General features: G+C 56.8%; 1 protein-coding gene across 15 annotated transcripts in view; it reads left to right on the top strand.

The window, feature by feature from the left end:
• The window catches only part of BIN1 (bridging integrator 1), a gene marked incomplete at its 5' end in the record, with an annotated part of 51807 nt that extends 33108 nt beyond the window's left edge, over nt 1-18699 (top strand). Inside the window, 13 exons of one of the 15 annotated variants that reach the window (XM_080688875.1) lie at nt 367-459; nt 2568-2653; nt 2827-2902; nt 4710-4792; nt 9619-9763; nt 10915-11043; nt 13934-14041; nt 14346-14369; nt 15614-15721; nt 16466-16555; nt 16801-16911; nt 17144-17245; nt 18365-18699. In XM_080688875.1, coding sequence (XP_080545001.1) covers nt 367-459; nt 2568-2653; nt 2827-2902; nt 4710-4792; nt 9619-9763; nt 10915-11043; nt 13934-14041; nt 14346-14369; nt 15614-15721; nt 16466-16555; nt 16801-16911; nt 17144-17245; nt 18365-18472 — 1263 coding nt within the window. In that variant the 3' untranslated portion in view covers nt 18473-18699. Of the gene's footprint in view, nt 1-366; nt 460-2567; nt 2654-2826; nt 2903-4709; nt 4793-6183; nt 6229-9618; nt 9764-10914; nt 11044-13933; nt 14042-14345; nt 14370-15613; nt 15722-16465; nt 16556-16800; nt 16912-17143; nt 17246-18364 lie in introns of all 15 variants that reach the window. The other 14 variants (XM_080688883.1, XM_080688884.1, XM_080688882.1 and 11 more) reach the window with 14 other exon arrangements.
• Nucleotides 18700-21452: the final 2753 nt, after the last annotated feature.

The following is a 21452-nucleotide window of genomic DNA, read 5'->3' on the forward strand; positions in this document are numbered from 1 at the left end:
CTGCCCTGCCTGGCGCGCTGGGTGGAATTCTGTCATGGGATCTGAGGTGATCCTGGTTTGGCTGGACCCAACTGGTGGGCTGGTCACACTGGCCATGTGGTGAGGCCAGGCTGGGGTCTCCACGGGGTCTCCACCTGGGGCCGGCCTCTCTTGCTGAGCCTGTCTCCTGGCTAAGATTCTCACACACTCCCTTCCATACCCTTGGGTGGGCGCCCCTTAACCCTCTCAGCCTCAGGGGCCTTTCTTTGCCGTGGGACAGTCTTGTCTTCTCTGCATTTGGAGCTTGTGGCTTGGTGTTTAATCTCTGTGTTTCTCTCTCCCCACCTCCCTCCTCTCCATTCTCCTTGCCTCGACCCCCCACCCCAGCCTGTCTCGCTGCTTGAGAAAGCCGCCCCCCAGTGGTGCCAAGGCAAACTTCAGGCTCATCTCGTAGCTCAAACTAACCTGCTCCGAAATCAGGTGACATTGGCTTCTAACCTTGCACGTGCTGGCGCCTTTCGGTCTGTGTCTTGTCTTGCTGGGCATGTCTGCCCGGCGGCCCCATGCTTCTCTGGGCTGGGAAGGGCTCAGTGTCTTTCTGGGCCCGGGAGGCAGGCAGAGCTTGCCTCAGGGCTGCAGCTGGGCAGGGGACTTTCAGATTCCTCTGCTGGGTGGTTCCTGTATTGGAGGAGACCTGAGACCAAATGTCCCAGGTGGATAGAGGCCTAGAAACTGCAGTTGTCCTGGGATGGAGGGCCAGGGCTTGGGTAGGGAGGGATGATATTAAGGCCCCTGTCTAGGAATAGACTGCCTGTTAAGTCTCCTAGAACTCTAAGGCTATCCTGACTTGACCAAGGAGACAAATATGCCTAGATATTTCTCTTGCCCAGGACTCCAGAGTCAGTAAGTGGCAGAGCTGGGGCCTGTGTGCCTGGAGCTACTGGGCTGTTGACCTGGCCCCTTCCTGGAACTGGGAGGGTTCCTGAGGTAACTCTGCAGGGAGCACTGGGAGAGTGCTCCAGTCTGGCTGGGACCCAGAGGGAGGGACCAGGGTCCTGGATGGTCAGCCCTTGAGAGGTTTCGTGAGGACAAATGCTCAGCACACCAGTGTCCTGGGGGGCTTCCTGGAGCATGCCACCACCCTGGCCATAAACACTGCACTGCACTCTTTCCAAAGCCATGTGCTTGGAATGGGGCTTGGGACCACTGGAGACAGTGCCCACCTGATTCTCTCTTCAGAGAAACCTCACTGTGTTTTGGGTCAGTGCAGACGCAGCATGGATGTGACTTTGCCACCCTTCATAGTGTGTGGAGTGGGGATGGCCACAGGCCTGACCCAAGAGGTTGGGTTTCTCTCTGGGCAGCTGCCCTACTTTTCCTGGGCCGTATCCTGATTTCATCATCTGCAACCCACATGTGTCCAGTGTCCAAGACACGGGAGCTCTGGCTTGGCCTGGCTCACTGTCCAGTTTCTTACCTGACCCGTTGCCTGATTTCTTTCAGGGCTGGGGGCTGGCAGGCTTTGGAGGCCCTGAGGGTTGACAGCCTCATCCTCAGGTTGGGGTCTGGCTAACCCTGGCTTCTCAGGGCCTTTGAGGTGGCCTGGGGGTCTTTAGGCTCTGTGGGGAAGTGGAGGGGTGATGGAGGGACTGGAAGGGAATGGGGTCTCACCTAGACCCAGGGATACATAATATTTCCTGAAACAGGTGAAATGGTTTCATTTGGTGGGAGAAACCCCTAGGAAGCTGTGGGGCCAGGGATGGGACCCACGTGCTGCATCTGGACTCCTGGGCTGGCTGCTGTTGGGGGCCCTGTGGGAAGAACCCTATACCTCACCCTAGGGGAGCAGCAGGGGAGGCCGAGGCACATGGTCACAGCTTTAAATGTGAGGATGATGTTTCATTTCTTGGCCAAATTGGCCTTCCCACCTGGACCAACTTCCATTTGGGTACATCTTCCTTGTCCCCTGTCTGTGTGGAAGCAGGAGGGACCCTGCGTTGGCCGTGAGCTGGGGCCTGGGGCTGAAGGCTGGGAGGGACAGCTGGCCGGTTGGGGAAATTGTGTCTTTGCAAAGCCAGAGTCTGGCGTGTTCCTCCGCCCATCACATGCCTGGGCTGTGACTCAGACCCTGACTCACCCCCTGAGTCACTGTCCCCAGCAGCAGGCCCTTCCCTGCCCTGGCCAGGGTGCCACGCCCCCACTCCAGCTGGATGGTAGCACCTGAGTGTCTCCTTGTGGTCAGTGTGAGCAACCCGGAGGGAGGGCAGAGGCTGTCCTGGATGGTGCTGGGCCAAGGTGGATGCCTGCTAGCAGCCCAGCTCCCTCCTCTCTGCTTCTACTGCTCTTTGTCAGCCCTGGAGGACCCTGAGTGGCTGCCCTAGGCCTCTGGTTGGGAGAACAGACAGACAAGAGAGGAGGTGGTGGTGAAGGCTGCCCTTGTGAGGTATAGGGAGGCAAGTGGCTGAGGCTGAGCTGCAGACCAGCCTCTGAGGGGTCAGCAATAGCAGTGGTCCAGGGGCCCATGGTGTTTCATTTGGAATGAGCAGGGGCCGAGGCCCAGGCAGGGAATGACCCATCTTGCCCACCAGGCTGAAGAAGAGCTCATCAAAGCCCAGAAGGTGTTTGAGGAGATGAATGTGGACCTTCAGGAGGAGCTGCCCTCCCTGTGGAACAGGTGAGGCTGCAGGGCCCTGTGTGTCTGCCTGGACTCCCAGCCCACATGGCTGTCTGAGGTGCTCTGCCCTCTCTGGGTTTGTGTCTCTCTCCAGGGCACGAGGGGTCGCACGAGTGCTTGTGGGTTCCCCAGGGCTGCCTGCTCACCTCATCTGCCTTCCCTCCCTCTGGCAGCCGTGTAGGTTTCTATGTTAACACGTTCCAGAGCATTGCGGGCCTGGAGGAGAACTTCCACAAGGAGATGAGTAAGGTAGGCTGGGTCCCTGTGGCCTCAGGTGGCGCTTCGTCCTGGCCAAGGCTCAGAGGCTTGGGCACAGAAGTGTGGCTGAGCTCCCTCTGGCCTGCTGGGGCTGGGCACATGAGTGACCCCAGTACCTTCTCGGGACTCTGTGTGTAGGCACCTGGCTAGCACCTGCCCTCAAGGAGCTGCCTCTTCTGGGGAGGCTGTGAGCCTGTCCCTGGGCCGCACCTGTCCTGTTCTCCTTGCCTGGAGACAGACCTGCTAGGAAATATGGACTCTGGGTGGTCAGCATTAGGAAAAGGTGATGTGGCTGGGCGTGGTAGTGCATACCTGTAATCCCAGTACTTGAGGGGCTGGAACAGGAGGATCACAGGTTGGAGACCAGCCTCAGCAACTTAGCAAGACCCGGTTTAAAAATAAAAAAATAAAACAGCTGGGTGTGGTGGCGCACGCTTGTAATGCTAGTACTTCAGAGGCTGAGACAGGAGGATCGCGGTTCTCGGACAGCCTCAGCTACTTAGTGAGGCCCTCTGCAACTTAGTGAGACCCAGTTTCAAAATAAAGAATACAAAATAGGGCTGGGGGTGTAGCTTGGAGGTAGAATGCCCTTGGGTTCAATCCCTAGTACTGCAAAAAACCAAAAAACAAAAACAAAAACCACCACCACACCAAACAGCAACAACAACAACAACAACAGGGCTGGAGGCTGGAGGTGTACCTCAGAGGCAGAATGCCCCTGGCTCAATCTCTAGTAACAACAACAAAAATTGTGCTGTTTTCCAATTTGTGGGAAAAGAAAAAAGAAGCTACTAGAGTTTCCTCAAGTGAAAATTTTCCTCCGGTGTTTCGAAGGCACTGAACTGGGCCTGACTGATCTGCTGACGGTAGAAGAGGTCCGATCAGCTCCCATCCCTGCATGATAGAGCTGCTTGTGTTTGCAGCAGGACAAAGCTGCCCGGGCAGTGGTGCAGTGGGTGGTCTGGTTTTGCCTCTTGGACCTGGAGGAAAGAAGTGATGATGGTGGATTCCGGGCCTGGGGCGGGGGGACGGAAAGCCTGACTCAGTGCCGAAGAGGGTTCCCGGCCTTTGAGAGCTGTCTCTGGCACAGACCCCCACACCTTTTGTTACACTCCCAAGATGTGTTTAGTTGCTTCTCCCGAGTCTGGGGTTTCCTCCCATCCTTGAGGAACTCTGCCTTTCTTTAAAAATGTAAAAAAAAAAAAAAAAGGCCCTTTCCCCTGACGCTCCTGGTTTTCTTTACAACCAAAGATACATTTTTAAAATTGGATATCTTTCCCACTACTGGTCTATTAATACATTTTGAAGCCTCTTCCCAATACTGGTACACCTCCTACTGGACAAAGAGGGAAATATTGTTAGTAATGAGGAGCATGGTATGCAGGATAAACTTCCTCTCTTTCTTTGATGCTTTTGCTGAAATATCTGGCAGCTGTGGTTGGTCTGAAGACATCTGGGCAAAATGACCTTAACAGTTAGGGTCAACAGTGACTCTGCAAAGACAAAGCAAGTAAAGACAGTGCAGGGTCGATGTAGAATTTTAGAATATCCCTTTAAGTAGCAAGAAGAGAAAGGCTGGTCCCAGACATGATGGCTGTTAGTAATGCAGCCCTCTGGCCCTGTTATCTTGCCCTTGGTGTTTGGGGTTTGGTGTGCGAGTTCATAGCACTCACTGATAGGGCAGGATGGCTTGATCCTGGTAGGGGCAGGGGCTGGAGAGGGAGAAACAGAGCTACCGGGGAGGGTTTGGTTCTCTGACTGCCACCGAGGCCCCCACTTTTTGCTGTTCTTCCCACAGCTCAACCAAAACCTCAATGACGTGCTGGTCAGTCTGGAGAAGCAGCGCGGCAGTGACGCCTTCATTGTCAAGGCCCAGCCCAGGTGTGTGTGCATGCATGTGTGGCGGGGCACCTCCAGTCAGCCTGGTGGTCTCCTGACCCCTGTGGGTTTGGCCCTGGGGCTCTGAGAACCTCCCTGGCCTGCCTCCGTCCTCAGACACCCCTGCCTTTCCAGTGTTCCGGGAGGAAGGGGCATCCCTGGGAACTTCCCTCTCCTCTGGAGCAGGAGTAGTCTGGGTGGCGGGGAGCCCCTGATCAGCTTTAGGGGGCAGGGTGGGTGATTCCTGGGGGTGCAGCCCTCTGGAGAGCAAGATGGACTCCATGGCAGGGAAGTGGCACTCCCTCCCCAGAGGGCCAGGCCCTGAGGTGCTGGGTTCAGAGGGGACCACGGAGAGGGAGCAAGCTCCTGGGCCCAGGCTTGTAGAGGGGAGAGCAGGGCTGCATTTCCCTTGCTTTCTAGGTGCGAGAGAGTGGGTGTGAAAAAGCATGAGAGTGCATTGTGTGTTTATAGGTGCATTAAAGTGAGTGGGTGAGCCTGAGTACAAGTGAGCGTATGAGTGTGTGGATGTATGTGCGTGTGTTGGTGTTTATGGACTGTGAGTACCTGTGAGTGTGTATGTGAAAGCGTGAATGCATATGGGTATGTGTGTACACTGATATTGTGAGTGTGAGTGTGTTATGGTGTGAGTGAATTTGAGTGAGTGTATGTATGTGTGTACCAGTGTGTTTGTGAGTGCATATGGGTTGTGTGTGAGCATGAGTGTGTATGTATGGACTGTGTGGTGTATGAGTGTGAGTGTGTGAGTGTATCTGGACTGTGTATGAGGGTGTGTACGGATTGTGTGTGGTGTATATGAGTGTGTAAGGGTTGTGTGAATGTGTGGTGTGTGGGTGCGCGTGTGCACGCGCACCTCACAGCACAGTGCAGACGGCACTGGGGGCCTCTCTTTCCTGTGTAGAGTAGGGTGTCATGCCTGATCTCGGGGGTGAGGAGTGCCATCCAGGGGCATGGGGTGTCAGTGAATGTCACTGCTCCTCTTGCTCCCCTGAAATCCACCAGGTGCAGGAAGGCAGCACAGGAGGGGAAGCCAGGTGTGGGGAGAGGGGACAGGTGGGCAGGCCAGGTGCAGGGAGGGGGGAGGACGACCCCTGGGGAAGGGGTGGAGGGAGGGAGAGGGGAGGGAGGCTGGAGAGCCTGCTTTCCACTCGGCTCTCCTCCCCCGGCCACGCCCTGAGCCCTCCCAGCACTCTCCTGCAGCAGCCCTCCGCTCACCTGGAAGTTGCTGAGGTCAGGGTGGTGGCAGGCACCAGGGCCCTCCTGGCCTCAGGGCGGAGGGGAAGTTTTGGCCAAGAGAGGAGAGGATAGGGCCTCGCTCCGCACCTGTCCTTTCCTCCAAATGAAGGCCTCTGCGTCCGCCCTGTCCGTCCCCACAGAAAGAAAACTAAACTCTTCTCCCGGCTGCGCAGAAAGAAGAACAGGTACCAGCGGAGTGAGGTGTGGGGCGTGGAGCCGGCGCCCGCCCGTTGCGCATGCGCCTCGTGCCTGCCGCGGTGCCACTAACCTCTAACCTGCTGATGTGCGCTCCGCCTCGGGACTGGGCTGTGCCCTGCGTGTTTTGGGGGCCACCAAGGACCCAGGGGCTGGACTGGGTTGTTCCCTGTATGTTGGGAACAGAGTGAGGGGCTATGGGGGCGGGGTCTGGTTCAGCAAGGCAGTGCACTGCAAGTGCAGTGTCTTAGGCTGTGGGCCCCAAAGGCGAAGTGTTTACAGGTAGAAAGGTTGCAAAGAGCAGGCCCAAGGGCTTGCGTCTGAAATCCCAAAGACTCCACAGGCTCGGGCCGGGGCCGTCGCAAATTTGGGGCAGCATAGGCAACTTAGCAGGACCCTGTCATGAAATAAAGATAAAAAGGGCTGAGGGTATAGCTTAGAGGTAGAGTGCCTCTGGGTTCCATCCCCTGTAATGCAAGGAAAAATAAAGTAGCAAAGGACTTAGGAAGGGGATGCATAGCAGTGTGTGTGTGTGTGTGTGTGTGTGTGTGTGTGTGTGTGTGTTTAATTACACTGTGTATGCTATATCTTATATTGTTACATATTTTTAAGGAGGCAGATACATTCTGGTAGAACACAGATTGTAAAGACAGGCCAGTACCAGTGGTGTCTTTCATTCAGACCAACCTACCAGGCAACCCGGTCCCCAGTTTCTGTTGTGTGAATGTGTGGTGTGTGGGTGCATGTGTGCACCCACACACGCATCCACAGTGCAGCCCTTTTGGCCTGCACTGGCCAAAACAGTAGCTAGTTGTATTGTGGATCTCTTGAGCACTTGGGATGTGGCTGGTGTGACCCAAGAGCTAGGCTTGTAATGTTGATTAATTTACATTAAATAACCCCCTAGGGATAATGGCCTTTGCGTGAGACTTATGTTCTAGAACTGTCTGTGCAAGCCCAGGTGGACAGCGCCTTTGCACCCAGTGGCTGTTATCTGTTATGAACACCTGCCCGCCCTCTCCTGTCTCATGTGGACACACTACCCAGGACCTCTCCCTCCTCTTCCAGTGTCCACTCCTCTGCAGGGAGGGACGCCATGCTGCTGTTCACCTGGGCCCTGCCCTGGGCCTCCAGTGGTCCACATGCCCCTGGGCCTGGCAGATGGGGAGGCCTGCTAGGCTGCAGGATGCAGGGTAGAAGGTCTGGAGGCCGTGGGGTGGTGTGATGGACTGCGGTCCCATCTGTGTGGGGCCGAGGGGTCAGCCTGGAGCCTGGGGATGGGGCAGGTCAGGGTGCGGGCTGAATGGAGGGACTGCTGTGTACTGTGGGGAGACTCACCTTGCCCCTACAATGTCTGGCTTGCTCATGCTGTGGATCTTGGGCAGGCTAGGAGCCCAGTGAGACTTGCAGGGTGGTGGGCAGGTCCCAGGAAACTCCTGTGTCCCTGGGGACCAGAGGGCTTCCAGCCTGTGGTCCTGCTGCTGCCATCCGGCCCTCAAGGCAGGCCATTGTAGGTGCATGCAGGTGCATGCCCAGGTCCCTCCCTCACACCTGTTCTTACATGGACCCAGGGGATGAACATGCACACACACACACAGACCTAGGGTAATACACATGCACTTCCACACTTAGATCTGTAGGGAAATACACACACAACCTTACACCTGGTCCATGGGGATGCACACACTCGATTTTACATGCAAATCTACAGTTGTACAGGGACAAGTGCACATGTAACTGCACATTCAGGTCTGTGGAGCTACACATGTACACACAGCATTGCACACAGATTCATGAGAATGTACATGTGCATACAGTGTCACAAATGGATCCAGGGGGACACACAGGTGCACACACAACATCACATCCATGAGGAGGCATATGTACACATACACACTCATGAGGATACATGGTGATGCACACATGTATACACACACATTCCTCTAGATCCATGGGGATGCACACATTCACACATGGACCCATGGGGATGCACATCACATGCATACTCATGTGGATCTATGGGAACTCACACACATGTATGCAAGGTCATATGTGTACCCACAGGGATGCACATCACACACAAATCCATATGGCTCCATGGGGACTCACACACATGTACACAAGGTGTATCCACAGGGATAGGCACACAATTTCCTATAGATCCATGGGGATACACAAGGTCACACATGGACCCACGGGATGCACATCACACACAAACTCATGTGGATCCCTGGGGACTCACACACATGCACGCAAGGTCACAGTGGACCCACAGGGATGCACATGGACTTGCACGCACACACTCATGTGGATCCATGGGGACTCACACACATGCACACAAGGTGATATGTGGATCCACGGCGATGCATATCACATATTCACTCATGTGGATCCATGGGGACTCACACACATGCACACAACGTCACACATGGATCCACAGGGATGCACATGCACACACACATGTGGGTCCATGAGGACTTGCACACATCCACACAAGTTACACATGGCCCTACAGGGCTATACATGCACACTCATGTGGATCCATGGGGACTCACACACATGCATACAGGTCATATGTGGATCCCCAGGAATGCATATCACACACACACATGTGGATCCCTGGGGACTCACACATGCACATAAGGTTACAGTGGACCCACAGGGATGCACCTGTACACACATATGTGGGTCCATGAGGACTCACATACATCCACACAAGGTCACACATGAGCCCACACGGATGCACATGCACACACATACTCATGTGGGTTTATGAGAATGTGCACACATGCACACAAGGTCACACGTGAACCCATGGGGATGCACATCACACACACACATGTGGGTCCATGATGACTCACATACATCCACACAAGGTCACACATGAACCCACAGGGATGCAAATGCACACACATACTCATGTGGGTTTATGAGAATGTGCACACATGCACACAAGGTCACACGTGAACCCATGGGGATGCACATCACACACACATGTGGGTCCATGAGGACTCATACACATCCACTCAAGGTTACACATGGACCCACAGGGATGCACACAAAGTCACAGGAGGACCTTTGGGGGTGCGCACACACGCATACACTCATGGATCCCTGGGGACACACACATGCACACACATCACATGTTGATCCATGGGAATGCACACATGCATGCACACACTCATGTGGGTCCATGGACACACACACACACACAGTGTCACACCTGATCTACAGGGATGTACACAATACACTCACATGGATCCATGGGGACACGCGCAATTCCCCACATCCTCAGGGCATACATGCATGTGCACTGTCCCTCACATCACTCATGCAGGGCTTCTCTACATCAGATTTCCTTTTTTGTCCTGCCTCCACAGTGACAACATCCCTGAGAAAGGGAACAAGAGCCCATCACCCCCACCAGATGGCTCCCCTGCCGCCACTCCTGAGATCAGAGTGAACCACGAGCCAGAACCGGCCGCCACCACGCCCGGGGCCTCCATCCCCAAGTCCCCGTCTCAGGTGGGTCCTCCCTTGTGTCTCTTTCATCCCCTGTCCTCCTCCCACTGTGGATCTGGCCAGTTTGGAGGCTGAGGCTTTGCCTGGGGATGGGGGAGCTGGGCCTGTTTTCCTTGGGCTCCACCCTGCCCAGGCTTGCTCAGTGGCCCTTGCCTACTTCAGGGGACATCTGTGACTGTCTGTCCCTCCGTAAGTGTTCCTGCACACCCTTCCTGCTCTCCCTGGCCTTTGATCTTTTGGCTGCTTGGGCCCTTTCTCCATCTTCCTGTCAGCTCTAGACAGGCACTCAGGGACTCTCAGCCCCCAGAACATCTGGAGCCTCTGGGTGGCTGCCTTCTGTTCCTGGCAGGGGGCTGGAAGAGGACCAACCAGGTGTCTGTGACTGCCAAAAGGAGGGGCTCGCTGGGCGAAGTAGTACACACTTGTAATCCCAGCATTTGGGAGGCTGAGACAGGAGGATCTGGGTTCACGGCCAGCCGCAGCTACTTAGTGAGGCCCTCTGCAACTTAGTGAGACCCTGTTTCAAAATAAAGAATAAAGAATAAAAAAATAAGGAATAAAAATACCCCTGAGCTGGGAGTATAGCTTGGAGATAAAATGCCCTTGGGTTCAATCCCCAGTATAAAAAAAAAGGGGGGAGCTCAGTATGGGTGTGTGGGAGGCCAAGGGGCCAGCCTCGGGCTTCTGGACTCTTCTGTTTCTGCTCTCACTCGGCCCTGCCAGGCAGAGCCCCTGGAAGCCGGAATCCATGTGGGGCTGAAGGGACAGGACCCTCCCCATGCCCCAGTTCTACCTGTTCCACAGTATTAGGATAATGGTGCTGAGAGCGGGGATGGGTACTGGTGCCAAACAGCACTGCCTTCGTGCCAAAACTTCCTTTCTTTTCATTCCATACAAACAGCTGCTCCCCCCACCCCCCTTGCCTTCCATTTCTTTTCGTCTTTCTGCACAGAGTTTCTGGGCCTTCTGCCTTGTGCTTCCCTCTGGGGCTGCAGGCATCCTGGTGTCAGGTCTGGGGCAGCAACTTCATCGCCTCCTTTCACTCAGCTGCCTGGGAGGGGCCGTGACCTGGGTGTGACTAACCATGTCTTTGTCTCTGTCTCCCCCTACTTGCTCTGCTTCCTGTGTGGCCCTCTCACCTGCGGAACCCACAGCTCCGGAAAGGGCCACCAGTCCCTCCGCCCCCCAAACACACCCCATCCAAGGAGATCAAGCAAGAGCAGATCCTCAGCCTGTTTGATGATGCGTTTGTCCCTGAGATCAGCGTGACCACCCCCTCCCAGGTCAGCCGTGGCCGCCACGGCCCGGTCTTCTCTTCTCGCTCTTGGAGCGTGCATGGCCTTCACCTTCATTCCATGGCCTGTGCTTCTGTCTTGAGAGCCAGGAGTCTGGCAGAGAGATTGGTCTGAGCCTTCCTCTTCCATCCATCCATCCATCCATCCATCCATCCATCCATCCATCCATCCACCCACCCATCCACCCATCCATCCATCCACCCACCCATCTATCCATCCATCCATCCATCCATCCATCCATCCATCCATCCATCCATCCATCCATCTATCCATCCATCCTTCTCACCCTCCATCACTCCTCCATCACCCATTGTCTATCTCAGAGCGTGCACTGCAGCCAGATGCAGAGACACGGATGAATGTGTCCTTTCGGCTTCTCAGCACTGTTGGTCTTCTCAGTGCTGTAACAAGGAGTATGGGGGTTGGGGGCAACCAGAGAAGAGTTCCTGGTAGCAGATAACATTTGCCTGGTGGCTCTTCCCAAAGATAGAGAGGCCAGTGATTTGCCTGGTGGCACCTTAGCTAGAGACACAGAGGCCAAGGTTGGTGAGATCTGGGCTCCTTTGGCCAGAACGCTGCAGGTAGGTGGTGTTGGGGGAGCTGGCCAGAGCACAGGCGTCCCTCCTGGAATGGCCCTGGAGCCCCAGAGGCCTGTAGTGCCCATCCACAGATGATGGGAGGGGGCGGATATGTATACCGTTAGAGGTGTCACCCATGCGGATGTGTCTACCGTTAACATCCAGTGGGCTGACACTGGGATCAGCTTAGGGGTTGATGGGCTTCCTGCACCTGCAGAGAGCATTCTGCTCGGGGAAGGCCCCGTTCTCGAAACATTCTCTTCAAGGCAGGACCAGGCTGTGGTGGGCTTGGCCTGAGTGCTGTGGGGACTCAGCCTCCAGCAGTCCAGGGGCCTGGAGGGGAGGGACCAGGTCAGAGGATGCCAGTGTGGGGAGGAGCATTTGGGAGCTGGGCCTGGTGGTCTCTGCTAGGAGGGGTTGAGGAGGGTGGGCTCCCATCCGCATAGAAGGAATTCAGCTCGGTGCCAAGGGACTTTAAACAGGAGGCTGCTGGCAGGGGGGTGGCTGTACAGAGGTCCCTGTGCATCTAGATGCAGGGATAGCGTGGGAATGGGCTGCTGCGTTCATGGAGGCTGCTGCTCAGGCCTCCCTGTTGAGCGTGCCTATGTCCTGGAGGTGCTTGGCCAAGGGACAAGATGGCGTGGGAGCTGGATGTGCTAAGCAGGGTATGCTGCCAACCACTTCCTGTACCACCTTATTTGGTTCTCAGATGCCCTCTGGGAGGGGACATTGCCTCACTTAACAGGTGAGGTGCCTGTGGGCCTGCCTAGTGGCCCTGTGCTAGGCAGGGCTGGGAGGTGACTAGATACTGCCCACCCCTGCACAACACGCATGCCTGTTCCATACCTGCCTGCTTCTACCACCCCCTCGTGCCCATCTCCAAGGAGCTGAGGCTGTCTGGTCCTGCCTAGGGAGGAGCATGTGCACCGCGGTGGCGGTGCTGCGTCTAGTGGCTCGGCCTCATCCGCGATGCGGGTGCTCACACTGCTTCTCTGTGCTGATGTGGTGAGCAGCCTGGTGCCCAGGAGGAAGGGATTGGTCACACAGATGAGGGGTTACCTGCGGGGGCAGTGAGAGTGGCTGGCGTGCTGCCGGCGGCTTCCCACTGGTGCGCAGGGCGTGGCTGTGTGGACTTGGCTGCTTCTCTGGGAAGGGAAGCGCCTTGGCAGGTGGGGCTGCTCAGGGAGAGATCTGGCCTCCTCGAGGCCATAGGTGAAGCAACCTCCCAGCCAGGCCCTTCAGTCAAGATGGGACCTGAAGCAGTCAGCTGCTGGAGTCAGGAGCAGCCCCTGGCCCGGGATAGATGCTATGGGGCGCCATTCTCAGGATTGCTAAGGCCCCTCTAGGGGAGCCCCTGTCCACACCCCCAGGTCTGAGGTCCTCGTGGAGGCTAAAGGTAGACATGGACCTTGAGGGTACCCCCCTCAGTGCTGGTACTGGTCAAGAGTAAGGGGAGCTGAGAAGCTGGCTGGTTTGAGCTTCCAGGGATGAGGAGTGCTGAACCCAAAGCCACACCCCTCTTTTGGTCTGAGCAAAGCCTTTTCTGGCCCTGAAAAGGAAGCCCTTAAATACAAGATGAAGGCTGCGGCCTAGTGAGCCCCTCCTCGGAAGCGGCTTGTTCCTGCCTGGGCCACTCTCTCAGCTTCAGAGGGCGGGTTGGAGCCAAGGCCCTTGCCTGGGGGGGGATTTGGGGAGACGTTTCCTCCAGTGGTGGTCTGGCCTAGTGCACAGGAGGGGATATGCCTGTTCCATGCACAGAGCCAGGCCCCTGAAAGGTGGCCTCTGGGGGTAACTGTGGGGTGGAGTCTGCAGCACTAATGCCAGTACCCTGGGGGGCTCTGAACCTGCTGGGAACCCCAGTTTGCATGTTGGCTGAGCCCTTTCCTCATCCTTGGAGCTGATTGCTGGGTGACTTGGCTGGGGTGCCCAGGGAAGATAGTATAAAACACCCAACTTCGGGACCTGCTAGTTGGGGAAACTGAGGGTGGTGGTGTCCTCCTGGGGCTGCTCTTGGTAGATTGGGGGCCTCTAGGGGGCAGCAGTGTAGCACAGGGGGCTACCGCAGCCTGTGGATGGCGATGGGGGGGGCTGGCACTGGTCTTGTGGGGTGGCAGGCCCATTGCTGGTGTCTGAGGTGGGCACCAGGTGTCCTCGTGCTGAGGATCGTGTGCCAGGGGTAGTGTGTGTGTGTGGGGGAGCTGGGCCTGGGCCTTGTGTCCATGTTCCCCTGCACCGTGTTTCTAAGGTGCTGGTTCTCAGTCTGCTACTAACTGCTTTCCTCTTCTGCTGCTGCCACCAAGTTTGAGGCCCCGGGGCCTTTCTCGGAGCAGGCCAGTCTGCTGGACCTGGACTTTGACCCTATCCCGCCTGTGGCGAGCCCCGTGAAGGCACCCACGCCCTCTGGTCAGGTTGGTTGCACCCACCACCTCCAGGGCCCGGGCCATGCTTGCCCACCACTCTGTGGCCTGGGCCAGCCAGAAGAGGGCTAGCCCAGTACTTCCTGCAGCTCCATCTCAGCGTCCCTCTGCTCCTGGCGCAACTCCCTGGCAAGAGGTCTGGCAGCCCCGGGGGAGGGGGTCCAGAACCTGGCCATATGCAGACCTCAGGACTCAGCCAGCTCTGGGCCACGCCCATGGGTGGGGGCCTGGACGACTTGCGGCCCTGTCTAGCCTTTGCACTAACTCTCTCCTCCTCCTTTACTGCTGCGTTCAGCCAATTCCCTGGGACCTCTGGGAGGTAAGCTGTGTTTGCTCTGTGCCAGGCCCGCCCCTGCTGCTCCACCTGCTCATTCACAGGTGCACATATGACCTGCGTGTGCACACGTAGGACATGAGTGCCTGCTCACACCCAGGCTCCCACCGGGGCTGCCTCCAGCTGCTTTCCCAGGCCTGTGTGGCTGGAGGGTCCCCTGTGATGTGGCAGGATCCTCAGAATCTGCGAGTGTTTACAAGTAGCCAGGTGGTAACCCAGGATAGACTGGTATTTAGTCCACTTTTCTGTTGGTGACCAAAATGCCTGCCATGAATAGCCTAGAAGAGGAGAGGGTCATTTAGTTTAGAGACACAGTCCGTAGTGGGCCAACTCCATGGCAGACAATCATGTGAAAGACAGCAGCTCCTCTCAGGGCACCTGGAAAACAGAGCCAGCGACAGGAAGCTACTAGAGAGAAATAGCCCCCAAGGCCACACCTCCAGTGACACACCTTCTTATCTGCCTGTTACTACTCCATTCAAATTGTTAATCCTTCAGTGGGCTTACCCACTGATGAGAGCAGAGCTCTGATTCAATTATTTCACCTCTGAATATTGTATTGCCAATACATGAACCTTTTGGGAGGGTGCCACATATGCAAACCCAAACAGCTGGTGTCCTCATGGTGGGCGGAGGTGTGTGAGGAGGGCCGGCCCAGCCTGGAGGGCTCTTTCTGGGATGCCTAGGTAGGGGAGGGAGGGATTCCTTGAGGGAGGCTATGGAGGCAGGGGGCAATGCCTGAGAGCAAGGCCTATGGGACACACCAGTTCATGCAAGACAGGTGCCACCCTCCCTGGACGGCTCAGGATGCTGAGGCGCAGGGGGCCCTCAGCATGGGCCTCCCTGGGTCTCCTGACTAAGGCCCAGTAGGGGCACCTGGGAGCGGCACACAGGTGCCCTGGGTGTACATCTGAGGAAGCTTCCTAAGAATATTTTACTCTGGAGGGAGCCAGAGGAAGCAAGCCTGGTGGGAGTTGGGTAGTCTTCACCAGTGGGTTTTGGGGGGACTGAGCTGCATGGGCAGCTGCAGCTGCCGTGGCAGAAATGCGAACGTGGGAGAGGTGACCCCACCGAGTTCCGGCCAGGCTGCCGCCTGGGCCCAGCAGACCTTGCTGAAACTGGCCACTCACAAAGTCTCCTCTTGTCTCGTGCCCCTGCCTGCCACTTTTCCACTTGGTTTCCCTCCTCCTCCCCCGCCCACCCCGTTCTCTCCTGGTGACTGTCACTAGCCCACAGAGGGGACCGCAGGCAGCCTGCCTCCTGGGGAGCCCAGTGCTGCCGAGGGTGCCTTTGCCGTGTCCTGGCCCAGCCACACAGCCGAGCCGGGGCCTGCCCAAGTAAGTGCCCGCCCACTCCATCTGGCTGGTCCCATCTCTGGGACTGTGGCATGGAGCAAGAGCCCAGAGGAGGGTGCGCAGATGCACCAGGCTCCTGTGGGCCTGAGGGCGAGGATGCCCTTCCCTCGAGTGGGGAGGGAGGAACATTTTAGAGCATCTGCTAGTTTATGTCAGGCACTTTCAAGAACTTTCTCACTTAATCCTCACCATAATCTTGTTAGCCAGATACTTCCTCCTTTTCTGGATGAGGAAGTGGGGGCTAAGAGGGTTGAGGAACTGGGTTCCAGTGCTTGGAAGTGGCTGAGTCCAAGTGTGGGCTCAGATCAGCCCAGCTGAGGCTCCCTGGCTGGGGTCTCGGAGAAGGGAGGTCCAGAGCTGGGCACAGGCTGCCTGGCCTGCCCTCAGCTGCAAGGGGCCAGCTGGGCTGGGCAGGGTAGGCAGGAGGAGGCTGGGGCTCAGTGATGTCTTGGGGTTCCGAGGGCAGGGCTCCTGGGGCGCAGCTGGGGGTGGCATCCCAGGGGCCTGTACTGGGCTTCTCCATCTGCACACATCACTTGTTACTTGGTACTCTGCTGGCCAGCACCTTCTCTTTAGCTCCCTCCTGTACCAGGGGCCCCGGATTGTCTTGGAGGCCAGTCAGGCCAATGCCTTCCCCTTGAACACTGCCCAGCTGTGGCCCATTTCCCCAGCCCTATTTGCAGCATCCCGCCCTGTGCCTGACCCTTGCCGGCATTTATGTTACAGCCAGCAGAGGACTCGGAGGTGGTGGGTGGGAGCCCACCTGCAGCGGGAGCCCAGGAGCCCGGGGACTCGGCAGCAAGTGAAGCAGCCTCCGTAAGACCGCAGGGACCAGAGCCCTGGCTTTGCTAACCCTGGTCTGGTCTGTCTGTCTGCCCGCCCCTCTGTCTGGCCGCGGCCCCTGTGTTACCTGCCCTGGGCTGTGCGGGCTGTGGTTCCGTGGAGCATCCTGGGAGCAGGCTGGTCTGGCTCCAGGCCCGGACACCTTCCCTCTACCCCCTCTGCAGTGCCCCCTCCCCTCCTACCCCACTGGCCACTGAGCTTCCTGTCCCTGTCCCCAGAGCTCTCTTCCCGCCGTGGTGGTGGAGACCTTCTCAGCAGCTGTGAACGGTACCGTGGAGGGCAGCGGTGGGGCTGGGCGCCTGGACCTGCCCCCAGGCTTCATGTTCAAGGTGAGCTCAGGCTAGCCGACTCCATGGCCACCATCCCGCGGGGCCCTGGGGGCTGGTCACCAAGGCCAGGGGGCTCTGAGACTTGCTGAGCCCCAAGTCTGTCACTCTTTCCCCCAGTGGCCTCTGAGCCCCATATTGCCACTTCCCTCCTTGCCAGGTCACCTTGCAGGGCCAGAGGGGGGAACTGCAGGGGCCCAACGTGCTCCCTGATGTGCACTCTCGCCCTCTGCAGGTGCAGGCCCAGCATGACTACACAGCCACCGACACAGACGAACTGCAGCTCAAGGCTGGTGATGTGGTGCTGGTGATACCCTTCCAGAACCCAGAGGAGCAGGTGGGCTGGACTGTCCCGGCCTGCCATGACAGGGGCTAGCCAGCAGGGGGCAGCAGAGGCCCACAGCTCTTCCTGGGCAGGCTCCATGTCTCCCTTTTCTGTCTTTGAATTCCTTCTCCCACCTCCCCTCTTTCCTGTGCCTTCCTCTTTCAGCACCCAGTGTCCTCTCTTTCTTCTTCAGTCTCTGCTTCTCCTATGTCCTCCTTTCCTCAGGCTCACCACTTTCTGCCTCTGAGTGTCTTTCTCCCCTCTTTCTTCCCTGGGTCCACCTCCAGCCCACCCTCCTCCCCACACAGGACCCCTCTGCCTGGGTCCCTGCCCACAGGTGCTCCTGCCTCACCCCCTGCTGGCCCTGTCCTGCCTGCTTGGGGCCATGGCTGCCCAGCTGTGTCTCCAGCTGTGTCTCCTTTGATGCTTTCTAGACCCTTCTGCTGCAGAAGCTTTGCTGTGTTAGTTCATCTTGAAGGGAGGCCCCTGCAGAGTTTGGGCCGGCCCTAAGCATGTCCCACGAGGACTCGCCGTCCATTCGGGTGCTCGGCAGCCCTGAGTGTGAGCCTGTGGTGAGGTTTTAAGGAGCAGAATCCCGGCTTAGGGTAGCCGCAAGGGCCTCAGATAGTTCAGCAGGATCTTGTCAAGGTTGATGTTAACCTGTAAAGAAAGCACAAGGACCCCGGGCGATGGCCAACAGTGGTGGGGGCATGGCACTGCAGCTCCTGGGAGGAGACCCTGCCGGGGGCAACTCATGAGGCAAAGGGCAAGTTGGAGGTGGGGGTGTGGTAGGGCAAATGTGGGACCTTCTAGAAGCTTCTAACTGGTCAGTGCTTCCTGGGGTCTCTGGCACTGTTTCTAGAAGCCAGGAGCTTGGAGGGATGGCTAACGTCTGCCCAGGGACGTGTCCTCTGCAGGACATGTTTAAACCAGTGCAGTTGTGAGGCTGCAGTTTCTGAGTGAGACCGGCAGGCAATACAGTTTATCCAACCCTACCCGCTGAGGGCAGACTGGCTTCTGAGAAGCTGAGAGGAAAGGGAGGGTGGGAAGGGACCCTCTTCCCAGCACAGCTCTGCCTGCTCTCTGCCCTCCGTCCCCCGTCCCACGTGACCGGTGCTCTGCTTGCCCCAGGATGAAGGCTGGCTCATGGGTGTGAAGGAGAGTGACTGGAACCAGCACAAGGAGCTGGAGAAATGCCGGGGCGTCTTCCCTGAGAACTTCACGGAGCGGGTGCAGTGACACGGAGCCCCTGCAGCCCTCCGGGTGTGTGAAGAACACCTTTTCCTCCCAACAATGTGTGTTTGTTTTTTTCTTTTTTCTCTTTTCCGTTTTTGTTTTTAAACTTTTGAAATGTAAAGGAAAATCGAGAGAGGAGAGACCCAAGACCTAAGCCGAGAGGTGTTCTCCTAAAGATTATTGTTTCCCAAAGAGCCCGGTTCTGGCCAGTCCAGTGGAATTCACCAGTGTTCTGGAGCTGCCGTGTCCCCTAGTTGAGTCCTGGTGCCCCTGCCCATGCCCGCATGTGTGCCCGGCTCAGGGTGGGCTGGGGCCGCTGAGCCACCGCCACGCTTGCCTGAAGCTTCGGCCGCGCCACCCAGGCAAGGGTCCTCTTCCTGGCAGCTGCTGTGGGTGGGCCCGGACACCAACCCCACCCGGCCCTGCCCGGCAGACCATCTGTGTGCTGTTTGAAAATAAACCTTAGTGTTCAAACAACAAAACAAAAAAACCTGACAAAAACACCCAGAAAACACGTGTCTGTTTATTTTGTCCCTGTTGTCTTGTCTGCAAGTGGAACGGGCACCACAGCCATCTGTGGCTTCTATTCTGAGACTGGTCCCCCACAGGCCCTCTGTCCCTGGAGGTCCTGGTGGGTGCTGCCTCTTCCTCCAGGCCTAGAGCTGTCCATCGCTGGGGGTTTCCATTTTCTTCATTTTCTCTTACTTTCTTTTCCCCTCTCACTTTCTTTCCCTGGGTATTGAACCCAGGGGTGCTTTGCAACTTAGCTCCATCCCCAGTCCTTTTTATTTTTGAAACAGGTTCTCGCTAAGTTGCTTAGGGCTTTGCTGAGTTTTCTTCAGGCTGAGATCCTCCTGTCTCAGCCTCCCAAGCACTGGGGTTACTGAGGGCGCCACCACGCTGGCTTCCTCTGGTGTTTTCATCAGTTGGTTAGCTCAGGTGGTATGCTCCAGTTGATGGGGCTCAGAGCGAGCTGGGTGCTGAGAACTCCCCGGGTTTTCAGGATCTCCTAAGAGACCTTATTTAACACATGTGGAAACTTGGGATCAGGTATCAGGACTAAACAGATTAAAAAAAATGAGTTCCAAGGATGGTGAGATTGCTGGTGGAACTGGGGTGGGAGTCTCGGCGCTTGGTCCCAGACCATGGGTTACTCCTTAGTCTGGCGGGATTAGGAGGGCTCAGGTCATGACTCTCTTGCAGCCCCCACTGAATGCAGTCCTCGCTCCTCAGAATCGGCGACTCATGCTCTCTGAGCAGCTCATGACACAGGGTAGTGGCCTGGCCCTTCCAGGAGCTGGGTAGTTGTGCTGGAGGGCCCGGAGTGCCTGGACTTGCAGGTGGAAGGCACTTACCTCTCTAAGAGTCTGCATGGATAGTAGACACTGGTGACTGAGTTGAATGTCGGAATCGCTTTGTTTTAGAGTAAAATTCCTGGGCCTTGCTTTAGGGCAGGTCTGTGCTTGCTGCTGGCCCTGGCTTACCTGTGGGCGGCAGACGGTATGGCTCTCAGGCACAGCTTCCATGAGCAGTAGAAGTTCTGGCTATGGGGAGCAGAGAGCATGTTTCTAGCTGCCCCTCCTCTGAGGGCTTTGATTTTCTCTCCTTCCCTGCCTCCTTCCCTCCTTCCATGTCTACAGCTTCTTTCCTGTGGTGGAGCGGCTTTGGAGCTCAGTGTGCCACTGAGCCCGGCTCTGATTACTTACTTTTGACTTCTCTACTTGGTAGGAACCAATTTGATTTTGGAAAACAGGATTTCAGGTCTGGGGACTTTGCAGCTTCAACCCTAACACACATACTTTATCAGTGTGAATGGCCATACCTGCCCCAGGCCGCAGGCCCAAAGGTCTACACAGCCACTGGGGAGTCTGGAAAGTCTCTGCTCCAGCTCAGGGAGTTGCCCTGGCCTCTCTGCCCTCCTGCCAGCACTTAGGCGGTCACAGCTGCAGGCTTGGCCTCTCGCTTCCGGTCTCTGGTTAGATTTGGTAACTGTGCTAATGCTGCTTCTTGATTCTCCTTACCTGGACACCTTCTGCCCTATCTCTGGGAATTTAAGTATCCACACCCCTGGCCTCACCCATCCCCCCAAACCAGGCTCCATGCAGGGATATCATGGGAGGGGGCAAATATTGGTCATTTGCTAGTAAATGGCTAGGTGTCCTTGGTGCCAGGTGGTGGGCATCTCAGCTTCCTGTCCTCGAGGCACCAGCTTTATCTTTGGGCTGGTTTCTCTGTGGTTCTGCTGCACACATCTTTCCCAGCGTCCCCAGCATATCCTGTTTGTGTTGCTGGCCTGACCTTGATCAGGTCGCCAGTCCTGAACCAACTGCTGTCGCCAGAGGTGGGATCTGCTGATGGGCCCAAGGCAGATGCAGCCTGGAGCTGCAGGTGGGTGACCTGGTGAGGAAGGGGTGGATCCCTAAGCAAACTTGGGGTGAGGCTTCCAGGGTGAAGGGGTGCTGGATTCTAGACACATGCATGTCCACTACACATTAGCTTCCAGAAAGGGTCAGGAAGCCAGAAAACTTAACTGGACATAAACTGTTGAGCCAGGGACTCTCTGGGTTAGGCCCAGGCAGGGAAGTGTTGGCTCTGGATCCATAGTTTACTTCAGTTTTTTGTCTCCAAGAGCCGAAAGAAGAACTTTCTACCTCCAAGCTACACCTCCAGCCTTATTTTTGAAAGATATTGCGGGTCCCCCTGGTGCACAGATACACGCAGAGATCCATTATAGATGATATGAATGCCTTTATTCGTGGGAAGTCGGCCGCCAGCCCCCGCGTGCCCGCGAGGGCTGGTGGGGGAGAGTGTGTCTCTCTGTGTCTCTCTTTCGGGCCTCCCTCTGAACTCTGAACTCGCTTCTTCCTGACCGGGAGGCGTGGTCCCCTCTCGGAATCACCGGGCTCTGCCTCCTAGTTTCTGGCCCTGCCCCCTGCGGGGCAGGGGCGGCTCGAACCTTTCACTCTGACCTTTTTGACTAAGG

This window comes from Muscardinus avellanarius (genome assembly GCF_963383645.1).
Source record: "Muscardinus avellanarius genome assembly, chromosome: 2".
Taxonomy (NCBI): Eukaryota; Metazoa; Chordata; class Mammalia; order Rodentia; family Gliridae; genus Muscardinus; species Muscardinus avellanarius.